This window comes from Podarcis vaucheri, assembly GCF_965113315.1.
Source record: "Podarcis vaucheri genome assembly, chromosome: 8".
Taxonomy (NCBI): Eukaryota; Metazoa; Chordata; class Lepidosauria; order Squamata; family Lacertidae; genus Podarcis; species Podarcis vaucheri.
The window spans coordinates 68,585,924-68,607,861 of NC_138766.1; the positions used below are offsets into that span (position 1 = coordinate 68,585,924).

At 41.7% G+C, this 21,938-nt stretch overlaps 2 protein-coding genes and 1 long non-coding RNA gene across 5 annotated transcripts in view; 2 read left to right on the top strand and 1 right to left on the bottom strand.

The window, feature by feature from the left end:
• Nucleotides 1-342: 342 nt before the first annotated feature.
• Nucleotides 343-1,024, top strand: LOC309538326. Its single transcript, XR_014222167.1, has 2 exons — nucleotides 343-454; nucleotides 499-1,024. It is a non-coding gene; the product is annotated as an uncharacterized lncRNA (long non-coding RNA).
• Nucleotides 1,025-1,547: 523 nt separating this feature from the next.
• RBM12B (RNA binding motif protein 12B) lies at nucleotides 1,548-7,097 on the bottom strand. Its single transcript, XM_082233645.1, has 2 exons — nucleotides 3,229-7,097; nucleotides 1,548-3,189 (listed from the first exon to the last, which is right to left on the bottom strand). The coding sequence occupies exons 1-2, from the start codon at nucleotides 4,152-4,154 to the stop codon at nucleotides 1,863-1,865; spliced, it is 2,253 nt and encodes a 750-aa protein (XP_082089771.1). The 5' UTR covers nucleotides 4,155-7,097; the 3' UTR covers nucleotides 1,548-1,862.
• A 619-nt stretch (nucleotides 7,098-7,716) lies between these two features.
• Nucleotides 7,717-21,938, top strand: part of TMEM67 (transmembrane protein 67) — a gene marked incomplete at its 5' end in the record, with an annotated part of 33,149 nt that continues 18,927 nt past the window's right edge. For 2 of the 3 annotated variants that reach the window (XM_082233638.1, XM_082233640.1), the window contains 12 exons: nucleotides 7,717-7,942; nucleotides 10,044-10,132; nucleotides 10,248-10,341; nucleotides 11,475-11,574; nucleotides 13,451-13,520; nucleotides 14,471-14,545; nucleotides 15,663-15,725; nucleotides 16,047-16,201; nucleotides 16,681-16,789; nucleotides 18,238-18,324; nucleotides 19,303-19,368; nucleotides 21,039-21,198. In XM_082233638.1, the coding sequence (XP_082089764.1) occupies nucleotides 7,717-7,942; nucleotides 10,044-10,132; nucleotides 10,248-10,341; nucleotides 11,475-11,574; nucleotides 13,451-13,520; nucleotides 14,471-14,545; nucleotides 15,663-15,725; nucleotides 16,047-16,201; nucleotides 16,681-16,789; nucleotides 18,238-18,324; nucleotides 19,303-19,368; nucleotides 21,039-21,198 (1,294 nt within the window). Of the gene's footprint in view, nucleotides 7,943-8,788; nucleotides 8,991-10,043; nucleotides 10,133-10,247; nucleotides 10,342-11,474; nucleotides 11,575-13,450; nucleotides 13,521-14,470; nucleotides 14,546-15,662; nucleotides 15,726-16,046; nucleotides 16,202-16,680; nucleotides 16,790-18,237; nucleotides 18,325-19,302; nucleotides 19,369-21,038; nucleotides 21,199-21,938 lie in introns of those variants that run through there. The other variant, XM_082233639.1, reaches the window with a different exon arrangement.

A 21,938-nucleotide genomic window follows, 5' to 3' on the forward strand; every position in this document is an offset into this window, starting at 1 on the left:
TTGCCAGAGGTTTGTCAAGCTTTTCGTACCAGTGAGCACATTTTGAGTTTTGAGAGTGTGCTGTGGGAACCAGTCACAAAATGGCTGCCATTGGGGACATGGCATAACACAAAATTAGACTAGAAACCCCATCAACCTTAGGCTTACCACAAGAAGTCAGCTATGCCCTGCTGGTCCTGATTGTGAAGAACACCACAATACACTGATGCTGTTGCTGTCTAGTAACAGGGAGCACAGCTCAATACCAAGAAAACTATACAAGGTGGCCACACCACGCTCATTCTCATCTCACAGAAATCACTATTTATTTCATAAAATTTATACACTGCTTGATTAAAAAACAAATCTCAAAGTGGTTTACAAAAATAGAAAATGAGGAAATCAAGGAAAATTCACAACCGTACTTTAAAACATAAAAAGTTTAAATATTAAAACAGAGGTAAATTACCTTGAGGTAATTCTAAAATTACCTCAAGGTAATTCTAAAATTACCTCAAGGTAATTCTAAAATTACCTCAAGGTAATTTAGAAGGTACTGTACATTTTGCCGCATAACTTTCTTTCTGGGAGGGCTAGAGACCTGCTTTTTTCTGAAAATGAAAGCTAAGGCTCTGGGACACTTGCCTGGAGACACATACAAAATCCTTTGCAAATGTCAAGATTGATGACCCCTGCATTTTAGTATTGAAAATGCATTATAACCTTGAAAAGTAACTCCATCTAGTAGTTCTTCCTCAATTTTCATTGTAGGTGTGCAGTTGAAAGTAGTCTCCACTAAATATCACAAAAGACTGCAGTTTGAAGAAGACCCAAACAAAAGTGTTGTGCAGAGATGTGGAATAGAAAATGGCTACATTTCCTTTTTTCAAAAAGATGAATCAGGAAGCTCACTGATACCAACATCATGGGAGTTGAAGTTTGGGGATAATACAGCTTCCCTTAAAACTCTTGCTTTTACATATTCATTCAAGCAGCATTTTCATTCAAGGGACCGTTTGTTCTTCCCTGGATATTTTTTTTTAAACTCTGTAAATCAGTAGTATGAGGACACCCAATTACAGTGGTACCTCGGTTTAAGAACTTAATTCATTCCGGAGGTCCGTTCTTAACCTGAAACTGTTCTTAACCTGAAGCACCACTTTAGCTAATGGGGCTTCCTGCTGCCGCCTCGCCACTGCTGCGCGATTTCTGTTCTCATCCTGAAGCAAAGTTCTTAACCCGAGGTAATATTTCTGGGTTAGCGGAGTCTGCAACCTGAAGCATCTGTAACCTGAAGCGTATGTAACCCGAGATACCACTGTACCATTATTCAAAAATTTGGGAAGCCAAGTGGACATGAAAATATGCATCTTGGGTTGTTTAACCAACAGCCCTAGAACTTCAAGAGATTCAACTATCTTCTAGTAGTACCAATATATTTCCTGTATAGCCTGTGATTTGAACAATTTATAGAGGAAGACACTGCCAAACTACAAGACTGATTCTTATTAGGGCTGTCATAGGCTAATGGGTGTAAAAAACCAATATACAAATTAACCATCCACATATTTCATTTAGGTACATTTATTTTAAAAGAAATGCTAAGCTGAAATTAATAAAAAAACATTCAAAATGCCATTGAATGTTACAGACAAGAATCCAAAACTTGCATTCAACTTATTTATATTCAAGAGTAACTAACAACCTATGCTTTCTAACAGATGCAACTGCACTGCATCAAACAGCTTTCATTTTAAAGCAATTAACTATTTACAAATAGATGGATGTTTTGTCATCACTTTCCAAATAACAAAAACACAAATCTAGTTTTATTCTATTAATACTGCAAACATCTTCACTTTGCCTCCTAGGCATTTTCACATCTACCCAAAAGTTAAACTAATTTTGCGGTTGCCAATTGGCCTGTCATTTAATTCATTAATAGCAGCCGCTGCCTCATTATAATTCAACATGGCAAGAATAGCTTCACCAGAAGACATTCCATATTCATTGCGCAGAATAGAAAGAGATTCTGGTATGATTTTATAACCGTGGAAGAAATCCAGAATTTCATTAGGAGAAGCTTGAAACGGTAAATTCTTTAATTTAATCAATGTGACACGATTTGAGGCACCACTAGAATTATAGTCAGGCCTAAAATGCCCTTCTTGAAAACTACGAGGAATGCTGTCACCAGGAGGCCCTCTAAAAAGATCAGATGAGCACATAAAATCATCAGACGGGTGTCTATAATTAGACAGGTGCTTTAAGTTCCCATGCAAAGAGGATCCTTGTGAACCACTGGGGTAAAAATGTTCACTTCTTTCATATGTATGGAGATTATCCTGTATCTTTTCATTTGATGTTGATGAAATATTAATACCAAACTCTTGCATTTGTTCCTCAGAAATACATCTTAGGAGTACCTCTGTTCCCAAAAACCGCCGGCGATTTAAGCTTTCAGCTTTGCGGGCTTGTTCTTCAGTTCTGAAGTTGACCAATGCTTCCCCAAGTCCGATTCCTTTGTCATCATAAAGCAAATAAATGTCACTGTTATCAATATTAAATCCTGCAAAGAACTTCTGTACTTCAACATTTGTCACATCAAATGGAAAGTTTCTGACATATACGCAGGTCTTTAAGCCAGAATATTCATCTCTATCACTTCTTTCATTTGCATGGTGCTGTCTTTCTGGTGGTACTTTTGCTTCAGAAGATCCAGTTAAGAACAACAGCTTTTCTTTTGAAATGGGAAAGATGAAAATCGGCTGGCCAAGCAGTTTATCCTTGTGAAAGGTCAATACAAACTCATACACCTTCAATGAGTCACACAGCAGAATTGCATCTTTCGTCGTTGCATCGCCTTCTGGCTTTAAAAATAAAATAGGACTGGCAGTCACACCTGGATGCCCAAAGAACTTTATCAAATCTTTCTTCTCAACAGTAGGTTGGAGATTTTTAATGAGTATATAATATTCTCTGTGTTGAGAACGAGACTGTGTCGTAAACCTCTGTTGTGGAGACCTTGACCGTGTGCGTGCCGTAACCCTCCGTGGTGGTGACCTTGACTGGGTGCGTGCCATAACCCTCCGTGGTGGTGATCTTGACTGGGTGTGTGCCCTTACCCTCCGTGGTGACCTTGACCGGGTGCGTGTCCTTACCCTCCGTGGTGACCTTGACCGATGGTGTGCCTTAACCCTCCCTGGAGACCTTGAATGGGCACGTGACAACCCCCTCCCCACAGGAGACCTTGAATGAGTATGTGATGTAATCCTCCCTGCAGGAGACCTTGAACGAGTGCGTGCCATAACCCTCTCTGGAGACCTTGAACAGGTGCGTTTTCTTGAGGACAAATAGTCTGGCTCTGGCTCTCTTCGTGAGTGCTCTCCGCTTGAAGAAAATGTTTCCTTATTCGAATAACTGAAATGTTTGGTATTGACAGGACTGCCAATCTTTCCACCAAACTTAATCCATGTTCCTTTACCAGAGGTTCGTACGATAATAAATCTTGAACCCATATACTCTCGATCACGCTGAAGCCCTTCCGTGGCATCACTTAATGTTGCAAATTTTACCACAGCGTCTCCATTATTTTTACCATTAACTTTTCTCATGGCTATTCCCTCCACTTGCAATCCAGAGAAGAAATTGCGTACATCATCTTCTGTTGCAGAATAAGGCATACCACGTATAAATAGGTACACACTTGGAAATGGCTCTTTCTTAGGCTGATTATAGTTTGGTTCCAACATATCTGTATCACTGTTTCGAGATCCATTTGAACGGAACTCATTCCCCAACGGATCCATGGAACTACAGCTAGATTGATGCATTCCTTTATTAATGGCTGCAACAAAATTTGAAAGATTGCCAATTCCAGATGCGCCTGAGTTAATGGAACCTGCCCGTCTTCTCCTACTAATTTCTATTATAGTCTGCATTTCTGTCTTGCTGCTAAGAAAGAACTCTATACGTGAATCCTTGATAAATCCTCCAGAATAGCTCATTGCTTGTCGTGCATCTTCATCTGTTGCAAATATAATGAAAGCTTCCCCCTTTTCTCCTCCAATGATATGCACACCTCCATCAGGAATATTCAATCCTGAGAAGAAGCGGCGAATATCTGCAGAACCCGCAACAACAGGAAGCCCCTGTAAACGGATGACTACCGCCATTCTGAGCTCAGCCCACAGCAATAATCACCTGTGGACAAAAAGGTATATGTGATAGCAAGCCTTTAGTACACTGGGAAAGTTAAGTGCTACAAAATAAAAAATAATTCCTTCATCTGGAATAACAAACCTATTTTAATTTGAAAGTTTATACACTATTCAATCTGAAATTCCGCACTGTTCCACCAGCATTCCCCATTTTAAAAGCAACAATATCAAACATCACTCTTCTTACAATCTATAATAAGACGTAGCAAACCTTTCACAGAATATATTCTAGACAACTGTGGTCCCATGTTCTTGCCATCCAACAGCAAAAGCCAAGAAAGATCTGTGATCAAAAATGTCTCACAACTCTCTAGCAACTTACACAGAAATCTTAGATTTTTCAGACATTTATGTTCTATCAGTAGAACAGCCCACCTCATAATGAGTCAAATTTCAGTCATCCTTACCCCATGATCAGGATATTGAATTGCACATCTTTTCCAGTCACAAGCCTGGGAGAAAAAACCATCATCTCAGACAAAAGAAGCATTAAGCTTTGAAGCTTACCTTTTTTTCCCTTTAGAAGACCTGATAAAGTCTGTGAAATCAAATTAACTGTGGAAAGAAAATGAAACATTATTAATGGTCAAGAAGCAGGTTTACATACTATGCTGTGTTACTGTGGTATATTCATAATCATGGTCAACATTAGTAAGAAATCAAGATTGGTATTCTTGTGTTAAAATTATTTCCCAGTCCAGAGAGGCACAAAAATCAAAAATAACCAATCTCAACTGAACAGCGTTTTGGCCAGAGTATCCATTTAAAACAGATTGCAACAAGTGAAGAAAACAGTTTGAAATCAGTCTTCAAAAGATCCACAGACAGTTGGGTGGAAGAACCCAAACATTTCACTGCCTGTAGTTATAGAAAACTGAAGTCCCACACAAAAATAGGAGTCGGCAGTTGTTCTTAAATTCTTTTCAGAAGAGGGTGACAAGATGTTCGCCTGTAGTTTAATTCGTTGTTGTAAAGATGACCATATTGGAAGAAAAATCCAAAAAGTAAATAAATTCAGGAAAATATACTGCTTATGCCCATTCCAATTTCACCACGAATGCTTGTCATTCAACCACAAATCCAGAATACAATATATTCTATGATATCTCTTTAGAGCACTAAAACATCACGAAAGTTAAGGCACTCAAATATACTGACTACATTCATAAAACAGTTTCATGGCGCTTTCCAAGCCAATCTTTTCACAAATTCCATAAAATACATAAATATGAAGCAACAGAAACTGGGTAGCCCAAAACCGGAGGTTCAACTGAGTTCAATGAAACCTACTCAAAAATAAATGTCCGAATTATCTAGCATATATAGGAACGGTGCAAGAACCCAATTCATCTATAACTGATCCACACGACCAAGAAAGCAAACTATGAAATCTTATTTACTTTAAACTTGATTTCAGTAAAGTACATAGAAAAGGCCTACTTTCTTTCACCCCCTCTGCAAAGATCATAGACCACCAATCTGGAAGTTTCTAACAAGGGCTTTTTGAGAAGTCTGAATAGTTCTCTAAAAGCACTATCAATATCATACTGAAATCAATGGCAGTATTCTAACCAATAGGGATTAATAACACCTCATTACTCAAAAGGCTAATATCAAACATTCTTCTTATATGTTGCTATTGTTGGGAAGCAACAACAAGAACATAAGAATAGCCTACTGAATCAGGCCCGTAGCCCATCTAGTCCAGCATCCTGTTCTCACAGTGGCCAACCAGATGTCCTTGCTAGCAGGGCATCAGTGTAATAGCACTCTAACAATGCTAGAAAACCAGCTAAAACTGTTCTAAATACTCCTAGGTAACTCAAGATCTTACACCAACACCATGCATAAAATCCGCCATGTTTTTGCAGTTTTTTTTTAAAAAGACAACTATGAATTCTTTTTCAGTCCCAGCAGAGACCTCCAAAGCAAGTAGACAAGTCTTCACCACAAGGCAAGCTTTTACTTCTAGAGCCCCATCCCCAAACAATAACAAAAAATGCAACAAATATTAACAATTTACTGTAGCAACGCTTGGCTATCAGGTGTGGACAAGGCATATAAAGATTTAGATGAGTAAATAGAATTTAGATCAAAAAACAACTAGGGAAAATGGAGAAGTTGCAAAGTGTTTTGTATATCCACAAAATAGTTATTCCCAATTAAAAAAAACCCGTAAGTGTACTTTACTCCTATGCAGTCCTTGCTGAGAAAGAAGCTAACACAAAACAAGAATATAGATTCCTACTAAATCAGGCACTTCTAACTCCTATCCTTAACTGTTCATGATAATGACATTACTGGAGTACTGTAGTGTCTAGGCTATTCCTTCCTAGGGATTGGTGCACGATAGAACTCAGGGATATCCTGACAGAGCAAAAATATACTTTGTACAGAGTATGTGAAGTGCAGAGAAGGCATGTCATCCTGAGCAACTAGCATTCTTCCTTTTTCTCCACGTAAATGCTGGCTAGAAGAAATCACATAACCACAGAACATTTCTTGGGCAGCCATCAAGAACCATTTGTTAAAAGAAGCTGTGAATGCGGCTGGCGCATCTCCTTAGTCCTCCGTGGTTCTCCCATACCAGTTCATGTACATTCCAATGCACTCCCAGGGATGCCAGAGGCAGAAAGGTCCAGCGGGTTCCAAGGGATTGCTATTAACCAACCATCCGAGTACGCGTGGGAGAACAATAAATTCTGTGGCTAGGAGGGCGAAAAAGAAAAAGAAAAACCAAAAGCCATGATGACCGTTACCGGGCATGAACTGGAATCAGCAACCGGATCAGCCACTCCTAAGTCAGAGCTGTAATTGGTCTCCACGCCGGAATGATTTCCGTCCACACAAAAGAACTGTGTTCGTTTGAAGGCAGCATTATTCTGTCGCCGCACCTACTAAAGCCTGAGTGGGGAAGACATAGGCGCGGCCCTCCCCCTACAAGCAGCCACCAGGCTCGCCCCGTCACCGGCTGCCCGCGCACCACTGAATACCTTTACGTTATCACCCACCAGGGTATCGCTCGACCCCTTTTACCACAAGGGAGAAAAACACAGTAAGGGGCAGGAGGGGTTTTCTGCAGCTTAAGAGACTCACTACCGAGAACAGCCAGGCAGCTTACCCGCGTGCCAACACACAAACACGCGTATACACATACACACGTGCGCGCACATACGTGTGTACACACATACACACACACACGACCACCCTTTAGCGCTACTAACCAGGCCCGTGTGGGGCGAATGGACCCGGAGAGCGCCCAGGCTCCGCGACTTCCCTCAACGGAGGGAAGGAAACAGCGCAACCGCTTTGCTTTTGCTGCTGCCGGAAAACTCGCCAGACCCAACGGCGCGGCCTCTTCCGTACGGCCTCGCCACGTCCGCAAGCGCGCCTCGTCGCGGCCCGCCCGGCTACACCAGCTGAAACACGCGCGGTACTCTCTCGCCTCCAACAGCAACAACGCTACTCTCCCCTCGCTCTGCCTCACAGAGGGTGAGGCCCAACTGCAAGGGACAAAATGGCAGCCGCCTTCCTCTCCGTCTCCCTCAGAGAACGGCTAGGACGTGCGCAGGGAGGGGACGGAAATGGTTCTGCTGCGCACGCGCACGCGCACAAAGAGTCCCCCGGAAGCCGCCCGGCAACCAGTACGCATGCGTCTGTTGCTGTGCAGGAAACTCGAGGCTTCACCAATCATTTTGCCTTGTCGTATCTCTTCCTGTTAGTATGGCACATGCGCAGAAGAAGTAAGTGGGGAAATCCAAGTTCTTGCGCACAGTGTTGTTTCGATGAAAAGGAATTCGAGTGTGGAAATACAGCAGCTGATTTTTTACGTGTCTTCATTTCCACCTCTAGTTCAGAAATCAATCTGTGCCCTTTTTGTCTCCTGCCAATTTTCGTTTAACTGCAGCTAAGATAAAAACTTCGCGCAGTTTTTTCCTGTCTGAAATCGAATGGAAAATAAGAGTTGGCGTTGGCTATTCCGGTTTCATAGTGTTTGTCCAAAAAAAATTGGTGCTTGTCTAAATTTTTGTGGTTCGGTCATCACCATTGGCAGTAGCTCCTAACAGCAGTCTTATAATTAATCTGTGCTTTATGTGGCACCTACACAGTAATCTCAAAGCAACTTCACTACCAAATAAATGCACTTATTCCCCGGTATGAACGAAACACCCATCTTCCTTGATCTGAAATTTGCAACCCTGCGCTTTAACTGAGGAAAAAAACCCTACCGAATTTGGGGCGGATTTCTTCTGCGTAGACATGCTTAGTCTTTCCCTGTAGAAAAACCGTTTATTGACTTGATGTAAGGGTGACCGCAAAACAGGAAAAAACTGACTTGCGAAAGGCCAATTTCCCCCCTTTATATTTGTCGAGAAAATTTTAGACAGATCCGAGTATTCGGTCAACTAAGGCTGTAATCCTAACCCCAATTACTGTACCTTGGGAGCAAATCCCGTTGAATTCAATAGGGCACCTACTGGGAAATGGTTATGATTTGCGCACTCTGATATTTTTGGTCTGCCTGGCGTCCCGTAGCGGCCGCTCCGAGATGCGAGAGCCTATTGGCTGCGCCGCTGAGGCAGGCAGCCGCGGCCTCGGTAGCCATGGCGACGGCGAGGCGCTGGGTTTGCGCGGCCTTCTTCTTGCTCCCGTTCGGCGCGGGACTGTCGGGAGGCCAGGGCTTCTTCCTCCCGCTGCACCGGCCCCAGGGCTGCGGTGGGACGCAGTACTTTGACATCGCCAGCCTGAGTTGCGGGCAGTGCGGGGCCTCGCAGGGGAAAAGCTCTCGGGGTGAGGCGAGCTGGGCGAGCGCGGGTTACAGGCGAAATCCCTAGGAAGGGCCGCCTGGCGAGGAGCCAGCGCCTCGGGAGGGCTCCTTCCCCCGCTTGTATCAAAGCCTCATTTCTTCCCACTTCAGTCATACTCCCGAGTACATCAGCCGACCCATTGAAATCCATGGCGTTCCCATTGATTTGAATGGGCCTGCTGCTTCGAGTACGGCTAACGTTGCGTGTTGCCCTATGTCTCCTTCCCTCTAATGTTTCAGTTCAAATGCAGCTACAACGAAGAAATCGTTAAAGGCCAAGCGAAATAAACTGCAAGGGTCCAACCCCAAACATTTTGTGTAGTTACAGCATAACGCAACTGTGTATGAAGTGGGTCTATGGCGGTTTTCCTCAACGGGTGAAGTGACGGGATTTATTCCAGGGCAGTTGATAAAGCATTTTAGAGAAGTGATGCCTCTCTACAGAGAAGGCTTTTTCATGAATGCCTATTTGGTCTTGGTTTTGGACATGTAAGGAGGGCCTTTCCTGCCACCTTCGCAAGAGCTAAAGAACTCTGAGCTCAAGAATTTGTTTTGAGAATCACGGCTGATTTTGCTATCCTTTGACAGAAAAATCCACGCATCATGACCCCAATCTTTATTCATTTCATCAGTGCCATTAGGATGGGGGGAGAAAAAGTTTGTTGTTGCTATTGTAAAACTATTGGGAGTACAAAAAACCCCAAGTGATTTACTAATAGACCCTGATATGACACCATGCTGTAAGGTGTGACTGCTTCTGTCACTCCCTGGTGTATTGTTATTTATATAGCATTGTCAGTGTGCATATTTAGGTTGAAAGAATGACAGGTGCAGGGTCAGTCAGTAAGTTTCACAGCTGGCAATAGGCTTTGAATGCAAGTTTCCTCAAGCATAGTCCTTTACTAGCCATCAAACCACACAAAAGTGCCAATGGAGATGCGGGCTTTTAGGATATATTTCAGAGAGGTAACCTTGATAGAGCATATTGGATTTCAGTTTGTAGCAACTAAACTAACAAGTTATTGTGTTTGCTTCAGGTACATCATGCACTTGTCTACCAGGTTTCAAGTTAGTTTCTGATAATGGTGGATCTTCTATAACTTGTGAAAAATGTCCCGAAAGCACGGTAATGTTATACTTGCAATAAAATCTAAACAGTTATTACTGCAAACAATGTATAGATGTACTATATAGTTATAATGCAGTGAGATTTAAAATATTTTAATATTTATTTTTTTTAGAGTGGAGTTACTCAAGATGGATGGGACTGCATTACTTGTCCTAAAGGCTTAACTAGTGAAGGAAAATGTAAATGCCCTGTTAATGAGATATTGGGTAAGAATTCTATGAAGCTGTTCATTGTGTTAAAATATTTGATTTCTCCAAGAGAGGAAGCAGTACTGAATATTTTTGTGGGTTGTACCTAATATTTTAAGTCCATGAATGGAAAGAGCTTCAATACATGGAAAGAGAGTTGCACACTTAAGAGAGTTGCACACCAAGGCTATGCACACACCATACATTTAAAGTACATTATGTCCCCAAAAGAATCATGGGAACTGTAGTTTACCCATCACCAAGTTACAGTTCTCAGCACTCTTAACAAACTATAGTTCTCAAGATTCAGGATGCGGAAAGTCATATGCTTAAAATGTATGATGCATACACAGCCTCAGAAAGGGTCCTTCTATTCATGGGATGAAAAGATTGGATACAATACTATATGTTTGATTTCTGTCTTAAGAAAGTAATAAAAATATATTAGTCTTTTCACCTACCCAATATCAAATACTATGCTGCATTTGAGGAAGGTAGTTTTTGCAGCTATTCTACTATGGGCTTCTTAACTAAAATCAAGAGGTCAATAAGACAGTAACAGAATGATAATAACAGAGACAAAAAATGAACATATAAACTTATTAACTTGCTTTATATTGTCAGATGATTTGTCTGTCTAACTTGGCATTATCTCCTCTGACTAGCTTTACAAGACTTCAGGTTGAGGTTTCCCTGCTACCTTAGATGCTTTAATTCAGGAGTGAGGAACAGGGTCCAGTCAGTAGGCTTGATCCTGACCTCTCCCACGCCTGTGGGTCAATTTGACAGGTTTCTATAGCATGAAGAGACCCATCCATGTGTAAAAAGCACTTCCAAGTAGCTGGTTTCCTAATTGCATCAATCCCTTATGTCACATGGAGTTTCACTCAAAAGAGTTCCGAAAGATTTTGGAATGATTTTTCAGTATCCACCAGAGCCTATGGAAGGAAGAGCAGTTCTAGAAGGCCCCAGCATATATGCAGAACACTGAAACGCCCTTTGGATCACAGTAAAGTTTTAAATTTGTGGAGTGCATTAGGCAACTGAATTTTCTAGCTTTTTTTCTGAAGCATTGCATTTGTACACAGTTATTCACTGTGTAAGCCTATATGCCATGTTACTATATGTGTTCATATTCTCTTCTTACTTAGTGGAAAGAGACACCAATGGTGCATTGTTGGCAGATGCATTATGTGTTCAATGTGATGGGAAAGGGAAGTCATTTGCTACTTCAAATGCATTAAATAACATGTAAGTATTCTTTTTGTTGAAGACTTGCTTTGGGAGAAGGGGTTGTTGATTTATTATTTTATTCATGCACAAATATACAAAACTGGAAGTGCAATTGATACAAATTTGCAAAATGTTGCAGGAATACGGTCGTATGCAGTGCTTTTTTCTAAAAAAAATGTTTAAGGGTACTCTCATTTTCCTACGCATATTGAAATACTGCCCCTCAATGAGGCCAAACTTAAATTCACAAAATGTTTAGGGGTATGCATCCCCCCCCCGAAAAAAACACTGATTGTTTTCAGTATTACCCAAGTAACATTCCATGCATGCAGCCTTACCCTCATCTCCCCATGCACCCCAAAATCCATTTCACAGAGCCCTTGGAGCAGACTTTGAAGGGGGGCTGCAGGGGAGAGGAGGAGGATGTTCCGTTGTGCAAGTAGAACGCTGCTCTGTGAGCTGAACAGCATTGCATACAACCTATACTTTCAAACTTTATGAAGCGCTCCCATGTTTAAAAGAAAAATGGAATCAAATGAGATACATTTTCAGCTTCATAAGTCACAGTTTAACTAAATGTCAGGTCTGTGTGGTTTGCCCTTTTTGCCTCCTTCCAACAAATGTTGGCTTTGGTACTCCAATCTTTGTCTTCTTATAGCAATTTCCTGCAATATTTTTAGATTTAGGACCCGCCTTTAACACAAGCAGCTTCTTAGTTTTTTAACCATATATTTCCCTGCTGGTGTTATCCACTTTAGGCTGGGTTGCAAGCCAGTAGTGGGTTCTTGCTCATTGGTTGAAGACCAATGCTTTAAAGCACAGTTCCCCATTACAGCTGAAATGGGGAACCTCAGTTTTATGTCAGGTTTCTAAAAAGGATTTAAACTTGGTTAGTGAACTGATAGAATTCAGTGTTGTGCTATGACAAATGTTCTAGCTGCACAATCATTTTACCTGTACACTATTTCAGGGGTTCTCTTGAGGGACCCCCAACTAGCCAATTTCAGAGGGCACAGTGGGAGGAGAGGGGGGAAAGTCCCATAATGGGGAACTGGCTTGAAGATACCAGAACTGGAGCACTTGAGGAAACCAACGGAAAACTGAAGCAAGGAGGCTCAAACCCAACACTTGTTCCTAGCTTTCTATATTATAGTTTAGGAAGCTGGCAGTGATATGTCCAAAAAGATCCATTTTCAAGAAATTACTGATAGCATGCAAAAGGAAGCTGATTCTGGAATATAAGGGCAGTAGTTTTTCTGTATAGGTGGAAGAGAAAGTTCAACTCAACATCCTCCTAAACATGTGCATCATTGAAAAAACCTCAGTATGTTTTTGCTACTTTTTCAGTGCTGAAAAATATGCGTAAACCTATAGCTGCCACTTGAAGATATTTCTATGAGGAGAGCAAGACATTATACCTATATGCTAGATATCAGTCAAAAATAGCATTCCCACATCTATGCCACATCTCATCTATAATATCAGGTGAAACTCACTGGGGGAAATCAATACATCATTCTGCTAGTTTACCCAGCAGCAGCCTCCAATGCTCATGAAGCTAGCATGAGAAAATCCATAGTGTGATCATATTGCATCACATAGTGAGTTTCATAAGATATTATGGGAGGAACAAGACACAGTGATATCATTTTTTGCAGCATTTTTGTCTTCCATAACTCTACTTATCTCTCGCAAGCATATCTGAGTTGGATACTCTGAACTGTTAGATATGTGCACCTGATAGAACAAATGGTACAGTCTGCTTTTCACAAATGCGGCAAGTCTGTTCTCTGGTGTTGCCTGTGTGGTGTTATTTCATTATAAATGATTACTAAACTATAAGGTATGAAATGCCTTCAAGAAATGCCTTCACATTCTATTTTTATCTTTTTAGGTGTATAAGATGTGAACCAACATTCATCAGTGTAAACAAGTCATGTAGCTGTTCTGAGCCCAATATTTTAGTAAGTATAATAGGACATCTTTGGGAGAAGGAAAGGCTAAGGAAATAACCCCTACACAAATCTGGAGTGGAGTCCCTAAGACAGTTGGATGGTGTCTTGTATGCCTCCTTCTTGCAACTCCTGCAGCCAGGTTGGTGCCACATGCATTGCTCTTCTTTCCTTTGGACCTCATAAACGAGGTCAAGCGGGGGTCTTGTTATCTGGGCAGCCAAGGACCTCACTGCTCAGGTGTGCACCCCAGGTGAGGTCACTGGTGCTGCTAACACAGCAAAAAAAATGCAAGAGGCAGCAGTTAAGAGTTACAGTCTCTGCAGCTACAGTGGGCAGTTTGATTCTGCAGTGATTTGACTTTGCTCTCAGAGGTGTGCTGCCTTGTTCCTTGAGACGGATGCCAACAAAATAATAGGACAGTATGTAGGAGAAGGAGTATGAGGTATATCCCACAGTGGGAGGTTTGCTCATGTAAACTACCTTCCCTGTCATCACATCCCAGGTCCCCTGACCCTCAAAAGGTGCAGTGTCACGGTACTGCCGTAAGGGAAGGACACAGAAAAGGCCCATTGTGCAAGTGGGATTCTGCTCGCCTAACTGGATTCATGCCTCTTTTCATTTGTGACAAGCTATTCTAATTCTAAGCCTAAGTCTTTAAAAGTACAGTGGTGCCCCGCAAGACGAAAAACTCGCTAGGCGAAAAACTCGCTAGACAAAAGGGTTTTTCGGTTTCGCGTGGCTTCGCTAGAAGAATTTCCCTATGGGCTTGCTTCGCAAGACAAAAACGTCTTGCGCTTTTTTTTAAAGCCGCTTGAAGAGGTGCAGTTGCGACGGACCGTGCTTCGCAAGACGAAAAACATTGCAAGACGAAAAGACTCGCGGAACGAATTCTTTTCGTCTTGCGAGGCACCACTGTAGATATTTACATAACTGGATATTTTTTTAAACTATCTTTTCAGACAGGAGGTTTATGCTTCAGGAGTACTGGGAATTACCCCCCAAAGGGAATTGCAACAGTACGCTTTGGAAAGCTAGTAAGTCATAAAAATAATCATTTTGCTTGCATGCTGCCACAGAGTGTTTGCAGACATTCAAGGTGATACATTTACACTTAAAATGAGCACACACACACACATGCATGCACACACACACACACACACACACACACACACATCCAGCAACAATAGAAATACATCAATCAATGCAAAAATATAAGCACATCATGGATATAAGAGCATAAAACTAAACCCTCATGGAGGAGTCGTGCACAAGAGCGTTGTCCCTCCTGTGGTTTCCAGCAGCTGATATTCAGAAGCATTACTGCATGCCAAATGTATCCACACTATGTTAGTATGAAGAACAATAAAACAATTTATATCAAAGCAGCAATATGCAATGCAATAAATAAATAATCGTGTTTACATATCATTCCAAAAATTGGTTAATCTAACTATAATTCATTGCATTAAGCAAACAATTGTTTTTTATTCATTATTCATCCCCCTTTTATTGTGCTCTTTATCTAACAGATACCTGTTTTGTGTTGCAAAACATATATGAGAGCCAGTGTGGTATAGTGGTTAGAATGTCAGAGTAGGACCTGCAAGACCAGGGTTCCAATGCACACATTTTCTCTAAAGCTCACTGGGTGACATTGGGCCAGTCACTGCCTCTCAGCCTAACATACCACACAGGGTTACTGTGGGATTAAGTGAGGAGGGGGAGAACCAGTGCTTTTTTTTCAGGGGGTACTCAAGGGTACGTTGTACCAACACCTGGGGGGGTGTTAAAAAGTGTGGCACTTACTGTAACAACTTCATGGTGAGTACCGGCACTTATTTTTCTAGGGAAAAAAGCACTGGGGAGAAACATGTACAGCACTGAGTTCCTTGGAGAAAACAATGGGATATAAATACAATAAAATAAATAATACAATTCCTATAAATATTTACAGAAGCACCTACTACCCACTAGCAGCATATTACTCCAAAAGCAGAATAAAGTTTCTGGTATCCACGACAGTTCAATCCTCCCACCACAACAGTAGCATTAAAAAGAGAGCACAAGCCTCTATGAGGTGAGGGTCTGCTCTTCTACCTTGAACCAAAACAATTTGCTGTAACCAGTTTGACTTTCTGGTCTTATTTATAGGGCATCACCTTGATATCAGCATGGTTTTCAAAAAACCTACAAGCGTCAGCAGCTGCTTGCTGGGTAAGCTTTGAAAGTTTTTCTCTTTCAACAGGATTATTGATAAGTATAACTAATACACATAGTTTATTATTTTGGGATTTCATGGATAATCTGTGTATTGAAACCTGGTTGCAGTTTTCCCTGGTGCTTTGAGGTATTGAAACAGCGTAAAAGTGTAAAATGTGCTGCAGAATGCCTCTTCCCAGTATTACTTAAAACTTCTCAAAGCATTTAAAAAAAACCAACACCTTAGAGCCAGAAATGGTATTCTAAGATGATATTTTCTGTTTTAAAATATCTTTACAATCTTGTAATAATTGTCATTGGCTTATCTCCTTGCAGCTGTACTCCAACCTTACATCTTGCCAAACACTTGGAAATATGTGTGTGATGAACATGAATAGTTTGAGCTCTGCCAGCACAGATGCATGTGGTCTTTTTCAGTATGTTTTTGCAAATACTGCTGGACTTGGTACTGTTCATTCCATATCATTTTGGTATGTGGCATTTGCTATTCATTTATAGATAGATAGATAGATAGATAGATAGATAGATAGATAGATAGATAGATATTCTAGAACAGGGGTGTCAAACTCAAATTCATCGGGGGCCACATCAGCAGTTTGGTCACCCTCAAAGGGCCGGTTGTATCTATAGGACTCAATATGCGCTCAATATAAAAACAAGTGGAGGTTTCCTGAATGCATGTAAAGTGGAGGTTTCCTGTGTAGAACGGCCGGCGCCGCTAGAGGGCAGACGTTCTCTGGCTTGTAGGCTGCCGCGCATGCGCTGAAGAGGCGGCTTTCTTGTGTCAAAAAAAAAAAGCAAGACTAAAAGGTGAAGGCTGGCGGCCGGTGGTGGCTACACGGGCCACATGACGAGGTCTGGCGGGCCAGATTCGGCCCGCGGGCCTTGTGTTTGACACCCGTGTTCTAGAAATTAATAGTTCTAACAAACATCATATAACTGTTTGCAGGAGACAGAACCTTCCATGGCTATACTATGGTGACCAGCCAGGATTAGCATCACAGGTTCTTGACACAACCCAGTTTCCTGCTAGTTTCACTTTTAAAGGAACAAACAAAGTAAGTTGCAATTTTTTTATAAAAATACTTTGAGTCAGGTTTATTCTTCGTGCGATTCAGTTATGATGGGATTGCACAGGCTGCCAGTTTTCCTCAGAATTTTAATTCGTTCCTTGTAATTGAGGCTGCAGTGCTCTACTCCAGGGGTGGGTAGACCAAACAGACCAAACAGAGAAAGAAAGATCTGGGCCTCTGGCCAGAAAATATTCCCCACCTCTGCTCTACTCCAGGGGTGGGTAGACCAAACAGACCAAACAGAGAAAGAAAGATCTGGGCCTCTGGCCAGAAAATATTTCCCACCTCTGCTCTACTCCAGGGGTGATTAACTACGTTGGTCTAGATGACTGGATCATTCCTTAGCAAAAGGACTTGCGTTTGGCACGATATACATTTGGTGCCAAATGCAAGCCCCACAGAGATTGGTTCTGCTCCACTGAGGCTAGCATTCAGCACTAAATTTAAACAGTGGCAAATGCAAGTCCAGTTGCTAAGCAACAGTAAAAAGCACATGTGTATGCTTCTGATTGTTCCTTGGCAGCCACAACTGCCACCTATTGCTCAGGTGAGCAATAGGTGGTCATGGATGGCCCCAAACGACTGGCCTGGTGGGCCCAATTTGGCTCATGGGTGAGACATTCCCCATCCGTGCTACACTCATCTGGCAGTAAGTACAATTTAGTTCAGAGAGGCTTAATTCTGAGCAGACATGTAAATGATTGCACTTTTGCAATATAAACTACTTTAAGTATCAGTCATAAAATCAGAAACATTGGGGGGGGGCAATATACATGAAGTGACCAAAATGTTTGTAATTTCAGCTCTAATGTTTTGGAGAGTTTGATTCTACGTTACACTGGCATACCTCCTAGGTTTGATTTCCTTGACTGTTTCCCCAGCCAAACCAAACTTTTACTTTACCCAAAGAAGTTGAATTCTCTTCAAGCACTTTATTACTGAGTTTATGCACAGCTGCTCAGCTAGTAGTTAACAGGAAGCAGGGCTTGGAGACGGGTTGATAACCAAATGATGGTTATATGTTGTATATAACTATAATGTAACTCTGAAATGATTGTTAATTTCTAGACCAAACAAGAAGCAGTTTTATTATACACTTTAGGAACATGTTGGGGTCTGGTTTTTTTATACAAAATTCAGCTTTCATTTCATTGATAAGTTTTTGTTAAAATATTGACTTCGTTCCCCACAATAGTTTGAGAACAACAAACTAACTTTTCACACTTGCATGGTATTGTGTGTATTATATAATGCACCTATGCAGCTACCTGGTAAAGCAGGAGATTTACATTTGGTATCTAAATTTCTTTGGCAAAATTGTAGAAGAGGAAGTGAAATGCTAATTATATTTTAGTTTTGTTTCATGTGTGCTGTAAGAAATGTCTAAAATATAAAACCTCAGTTTTTAAAGGCACTTTTATCTTCATTGACAGAATATAAAATTGCAGTTTATTGCTGCTTCATATGATGCAGGGGGAAATTTTCTTAAATGGCAGTATTTAGAAGGTGGTGTTTTGCAGGTAAGCCTGTGTTTGTTATTTATGATATATCGTGGATTAAATTTAGAGCCGTGAACCAAATGAGGGAAAGAATGAGCACATCATTTCAGAGCATCTAGTATTTAGTATATCTCTTTTTTCTGTGGCCTCACAGTTTGTAAATATGTTGGTCAGCAAAGAGGGGGGAAATGGCTCAGTCCAATGCTGTGCATGGTTCTAATGAACATTAAGTGAACTGAATTTGACAGTTCATGCTCATACAGAGTTTTGAATATGCATTGGAGCCTCATGTGCTTCCCAGAGCCACTGAATACAGGGCACTTTGATTATTTATTTATTATCCTTTTTTTCATTCTCTGCAAGTGTTCTGTTCACGTTTTACACTACATGTTTGCTTTATTCATCATTTACATATTAAGTTAGCAGAGGGAGCTGAGGTGACTAAGGTTATTTCTTTTTTCCCCATCCACATATGGCATAGCTTGACCTACCCATCCTGAGAAGATTATTTCTGGAATGTTTCAGTTGCAGATAGGTAGCCGTGTTGGTCTGCCATAGTCAAAATAAAAAATTCCTTCCAGTAGCACCTAAAAGACCAACTAAGTTAGTTCTTGGTATGAGCTTTCGTGTGCATGCACACTTCTTCAGATACACACTGTATCTGAAGTGTATCTGAAGAAGTGTGCATGCACACGAAAGCTTATACCAAGAACTAACTTAGTTGGTCTTTTAGGTGCTACTGGAAGGAATTTTTTATCTGGAATGTTTGAAAGCTTAATTTGCTTTGGTGGAATGTGAAAGAAGCAAAGTTGGCTTTTCAAGGACCAGCTACTGTCACAATATTTATTCTGTTACTTTTAAAGCTTATGTTTACCTTTTATTAAAAAGTGATAAATGCAGCAGTTTGTGTTTTGAGTTTTTTTCAAGGGGGTAGTAGGTATGTGAAGACTGCACTAAAATATGCAAAATGTTTGATTATTATCTTTTTTTAAACTGCAGCTTTGCCCAGATACGCTAACTAAACTGAATGCTGCTTACATTTTTGGGACAACTTACCAACAAAAAGTAAGAGTAATTTAAAACAATATTAAATACCGGTATGTTCATGCAAGCTGGAGAAGGTGCAGAAAAGGACAACCAAAAAGACTGGGGGCGGGTGCCATTCCCTTGCAAGGAAAAGTTACAGCACTAGAGCTTTAAATGAAAAACAGTGCAGGTAGGGGTATGAGGAACATGATCAAGTCCCATGAAAGAATGCACTGTGTCGAGAAAGTAGATAGAAGTTTTTCCTCTTTCTCTCATATACTAGAATCATGGGTCACCTAATGAAGTTGAATGTTGGGAAATTCCAGGCAGGTAAAAAGAAAGTACTTTGCAGAGCCCATAGTGAAACTGTTAAATGCATTACTGCGAGATATAGTGATGGCTCCCAACCTGGAAGACTTTAAAAGGGGATTAGGCAAATTCATTGAGAAGAAGGCTTTTAGTGATTACTAGTTAGGATGGCTATATCATACCTCCAGGCTCAGAGGCAGTTTTTCTATGAATACGGGTTGCTGGGGAATAAAAGCAACAGAGGGCTATTTACCCTCAAGCCCAACTTGTGGGCACCTCATGGAAATCTACTTGGCCACTGTGGGAAACAATACACTGCCCTAGTTAAATCATCGGTTTAACCCAGCAGTGTTCTTCTTGCATTGCGTGGCGAGTTCCCGCCCCCCACCAAGGATAAATAAAGACACTAGACACCAGAATTTAAAGTTAAATGGGCGAATTAGGCCACAACTTTATTGAATTCAGGAATGAGAGGCATTGGCTTATGCATTGGTCCTATTGACTATCCGGCTCCAGCCCATTTGCTGGAGACACGGGAAGGGTTAACACCATAGTGGGGGAGTCTCCTGCTGAGGCACGTCAACTAGGAGCTCCCCCGGGTCACCGCTCGGGGGCATACCTTAGGCCCACACCTCCATAGGCTTCGGACAGGGCCACGCCCCCCAGAGTCCTTTAGCGGACCACCCTTCATTCTCTGGGGGGAGGTGATGGCGTTCCTCCCCAACACACATCCTCTAAACCCCTTCTTACCAATGCCTAACCGCCAGTGCCGAGAAGTTGTGGCGAGTTGCTACGAGGTAGGCGAAAAACCAAAAGGCTGTAAATTGCCAATTGGGAAAAATTCCTACCATGCCCCTTGCGGCGACAGACCGAAGTCCATAGCAAAGTCAGAAACCTGCCTAAAGGGAGGGAGGGTGGGAAAAACGTGGGGGCTAGCCGGCAAGAGAGGGCGAGCCCCCGGCCGCACCGGCCCTAAATAGGGCAGGCCAGCCCCCCCCCAAAGCCACCTGATTGGCTGGCTGGGTGGACAACGTGGCTGGGATTCCCCTGCTCTCGTGAGGGCTGAAACCAGCCCCCGCTCACGTGGGGTGGGCGTGAAGCCCGCAATCCCACCTCCTGGGCAAGCCAAAAGTGGCTTTCTCAAGAGGAGAAATGCAGCTACTTTTCAAGTCTGATACTCTGCTCTGCAACATAAATTTTGATGCAGATTGAATCATTTCTCTGTACAGTCGCTAGAAAGCAATTGCACGTCTATACTTTTCATTCTGTGAAAGGGTAGAATTTATTAAGAATTCCAGGGGATCAATTTGCAGCTTCTGAGTTTTTCAGGGATTTTATTGGAACAGTGAAGCTACATATTTTATTCTATTTCATTTTACCTTTATGCTCTTTTTCTACAGTGTACAATATTGGTTTCCAAAATTTTAAAGGATTATTCTAGTCCTATATTTTATGATGTGTTCCTTGAATATTATGATGAAGAAGATGGCCAACAGTACCTTTGGGCAGTGCCAGTGTTAAACTTAAATCTTCAGTATAATGAAATGTTTGTGAACCGAGGTAAGAACATTCAGTCTCTAGTTTCAGTGAGTTTAGATTATATACATTCTGTTACATGCAATAATTCTAGTTTTTTGGCAACGTATTGTTTCACTGTGTCTGTAATTATATTTGTGATGTGATATCACACAATTCTTCTTTTGTAAACCGTCACCTTGTTTGAACATAATGTGGCAAAGTCACAAACCTTTTTTCTCCTGAGGACTGCTGTTCATTGTAATGCATGTTGACAATTGGTGGTACCAGAGCCAAGCAACATTCTTTGTTGCTCCCCATAATCTTACAAAAGGAAGTGTGGTGGTGGTGATCTAACGAAAAAGAGAGTGAGTGCTGGGTGGCAATAATCTTAACTTTAGTATTACATGAAGAAGCCTCAGGTTCCCCTCTCTTCCAGTGCAGCACTCAAAATAAGCTTTCACTTCTGATTTCAGTTACAGTATTTTTCGCTCCATAAGGTGCACCGGACCATAAGGCGCACCTAGTTTTTAGAGGGGAAAATCAAGAAAAAAAAATATTCTCCCAGAGCTTCTCGGGGCTGCCGGGGGAAGCCCGGATCCACCCCGCTCGCTGTCTTGGCTTCCTCTTTAGCCGCGTGCAACCCCTCCAGACGGAGAGGCTGCGCAAGGCTAAAGAAGCCTTGTGCAGGAGGAGGGAGAAGGGACTGACTGGCTGCGTGGAGGGAGAAGGGACTGACTAGCCACATCAGTCCCTTCTCCCTCCTGGGGAAAAGCCCGCAAGAA

Excerpts from the sequence above, each read along its gene's own strand:
- RBM12B (XM_082233645.1), bottom strand. The coding sequence starts at position 4,154 with ATGGCGGTAGTCATCCGTTTACAGGGGCTTCCTGTTGTTGCGGGTTCT. Across the intron at positions 3,190-3,228 it reads ACATCACATACTCATTCAAG|GTCTCCAGGGAGGGTTAAGG; the intron begins GTCTCCTGTGGG and ends TGCCCATTCAAG.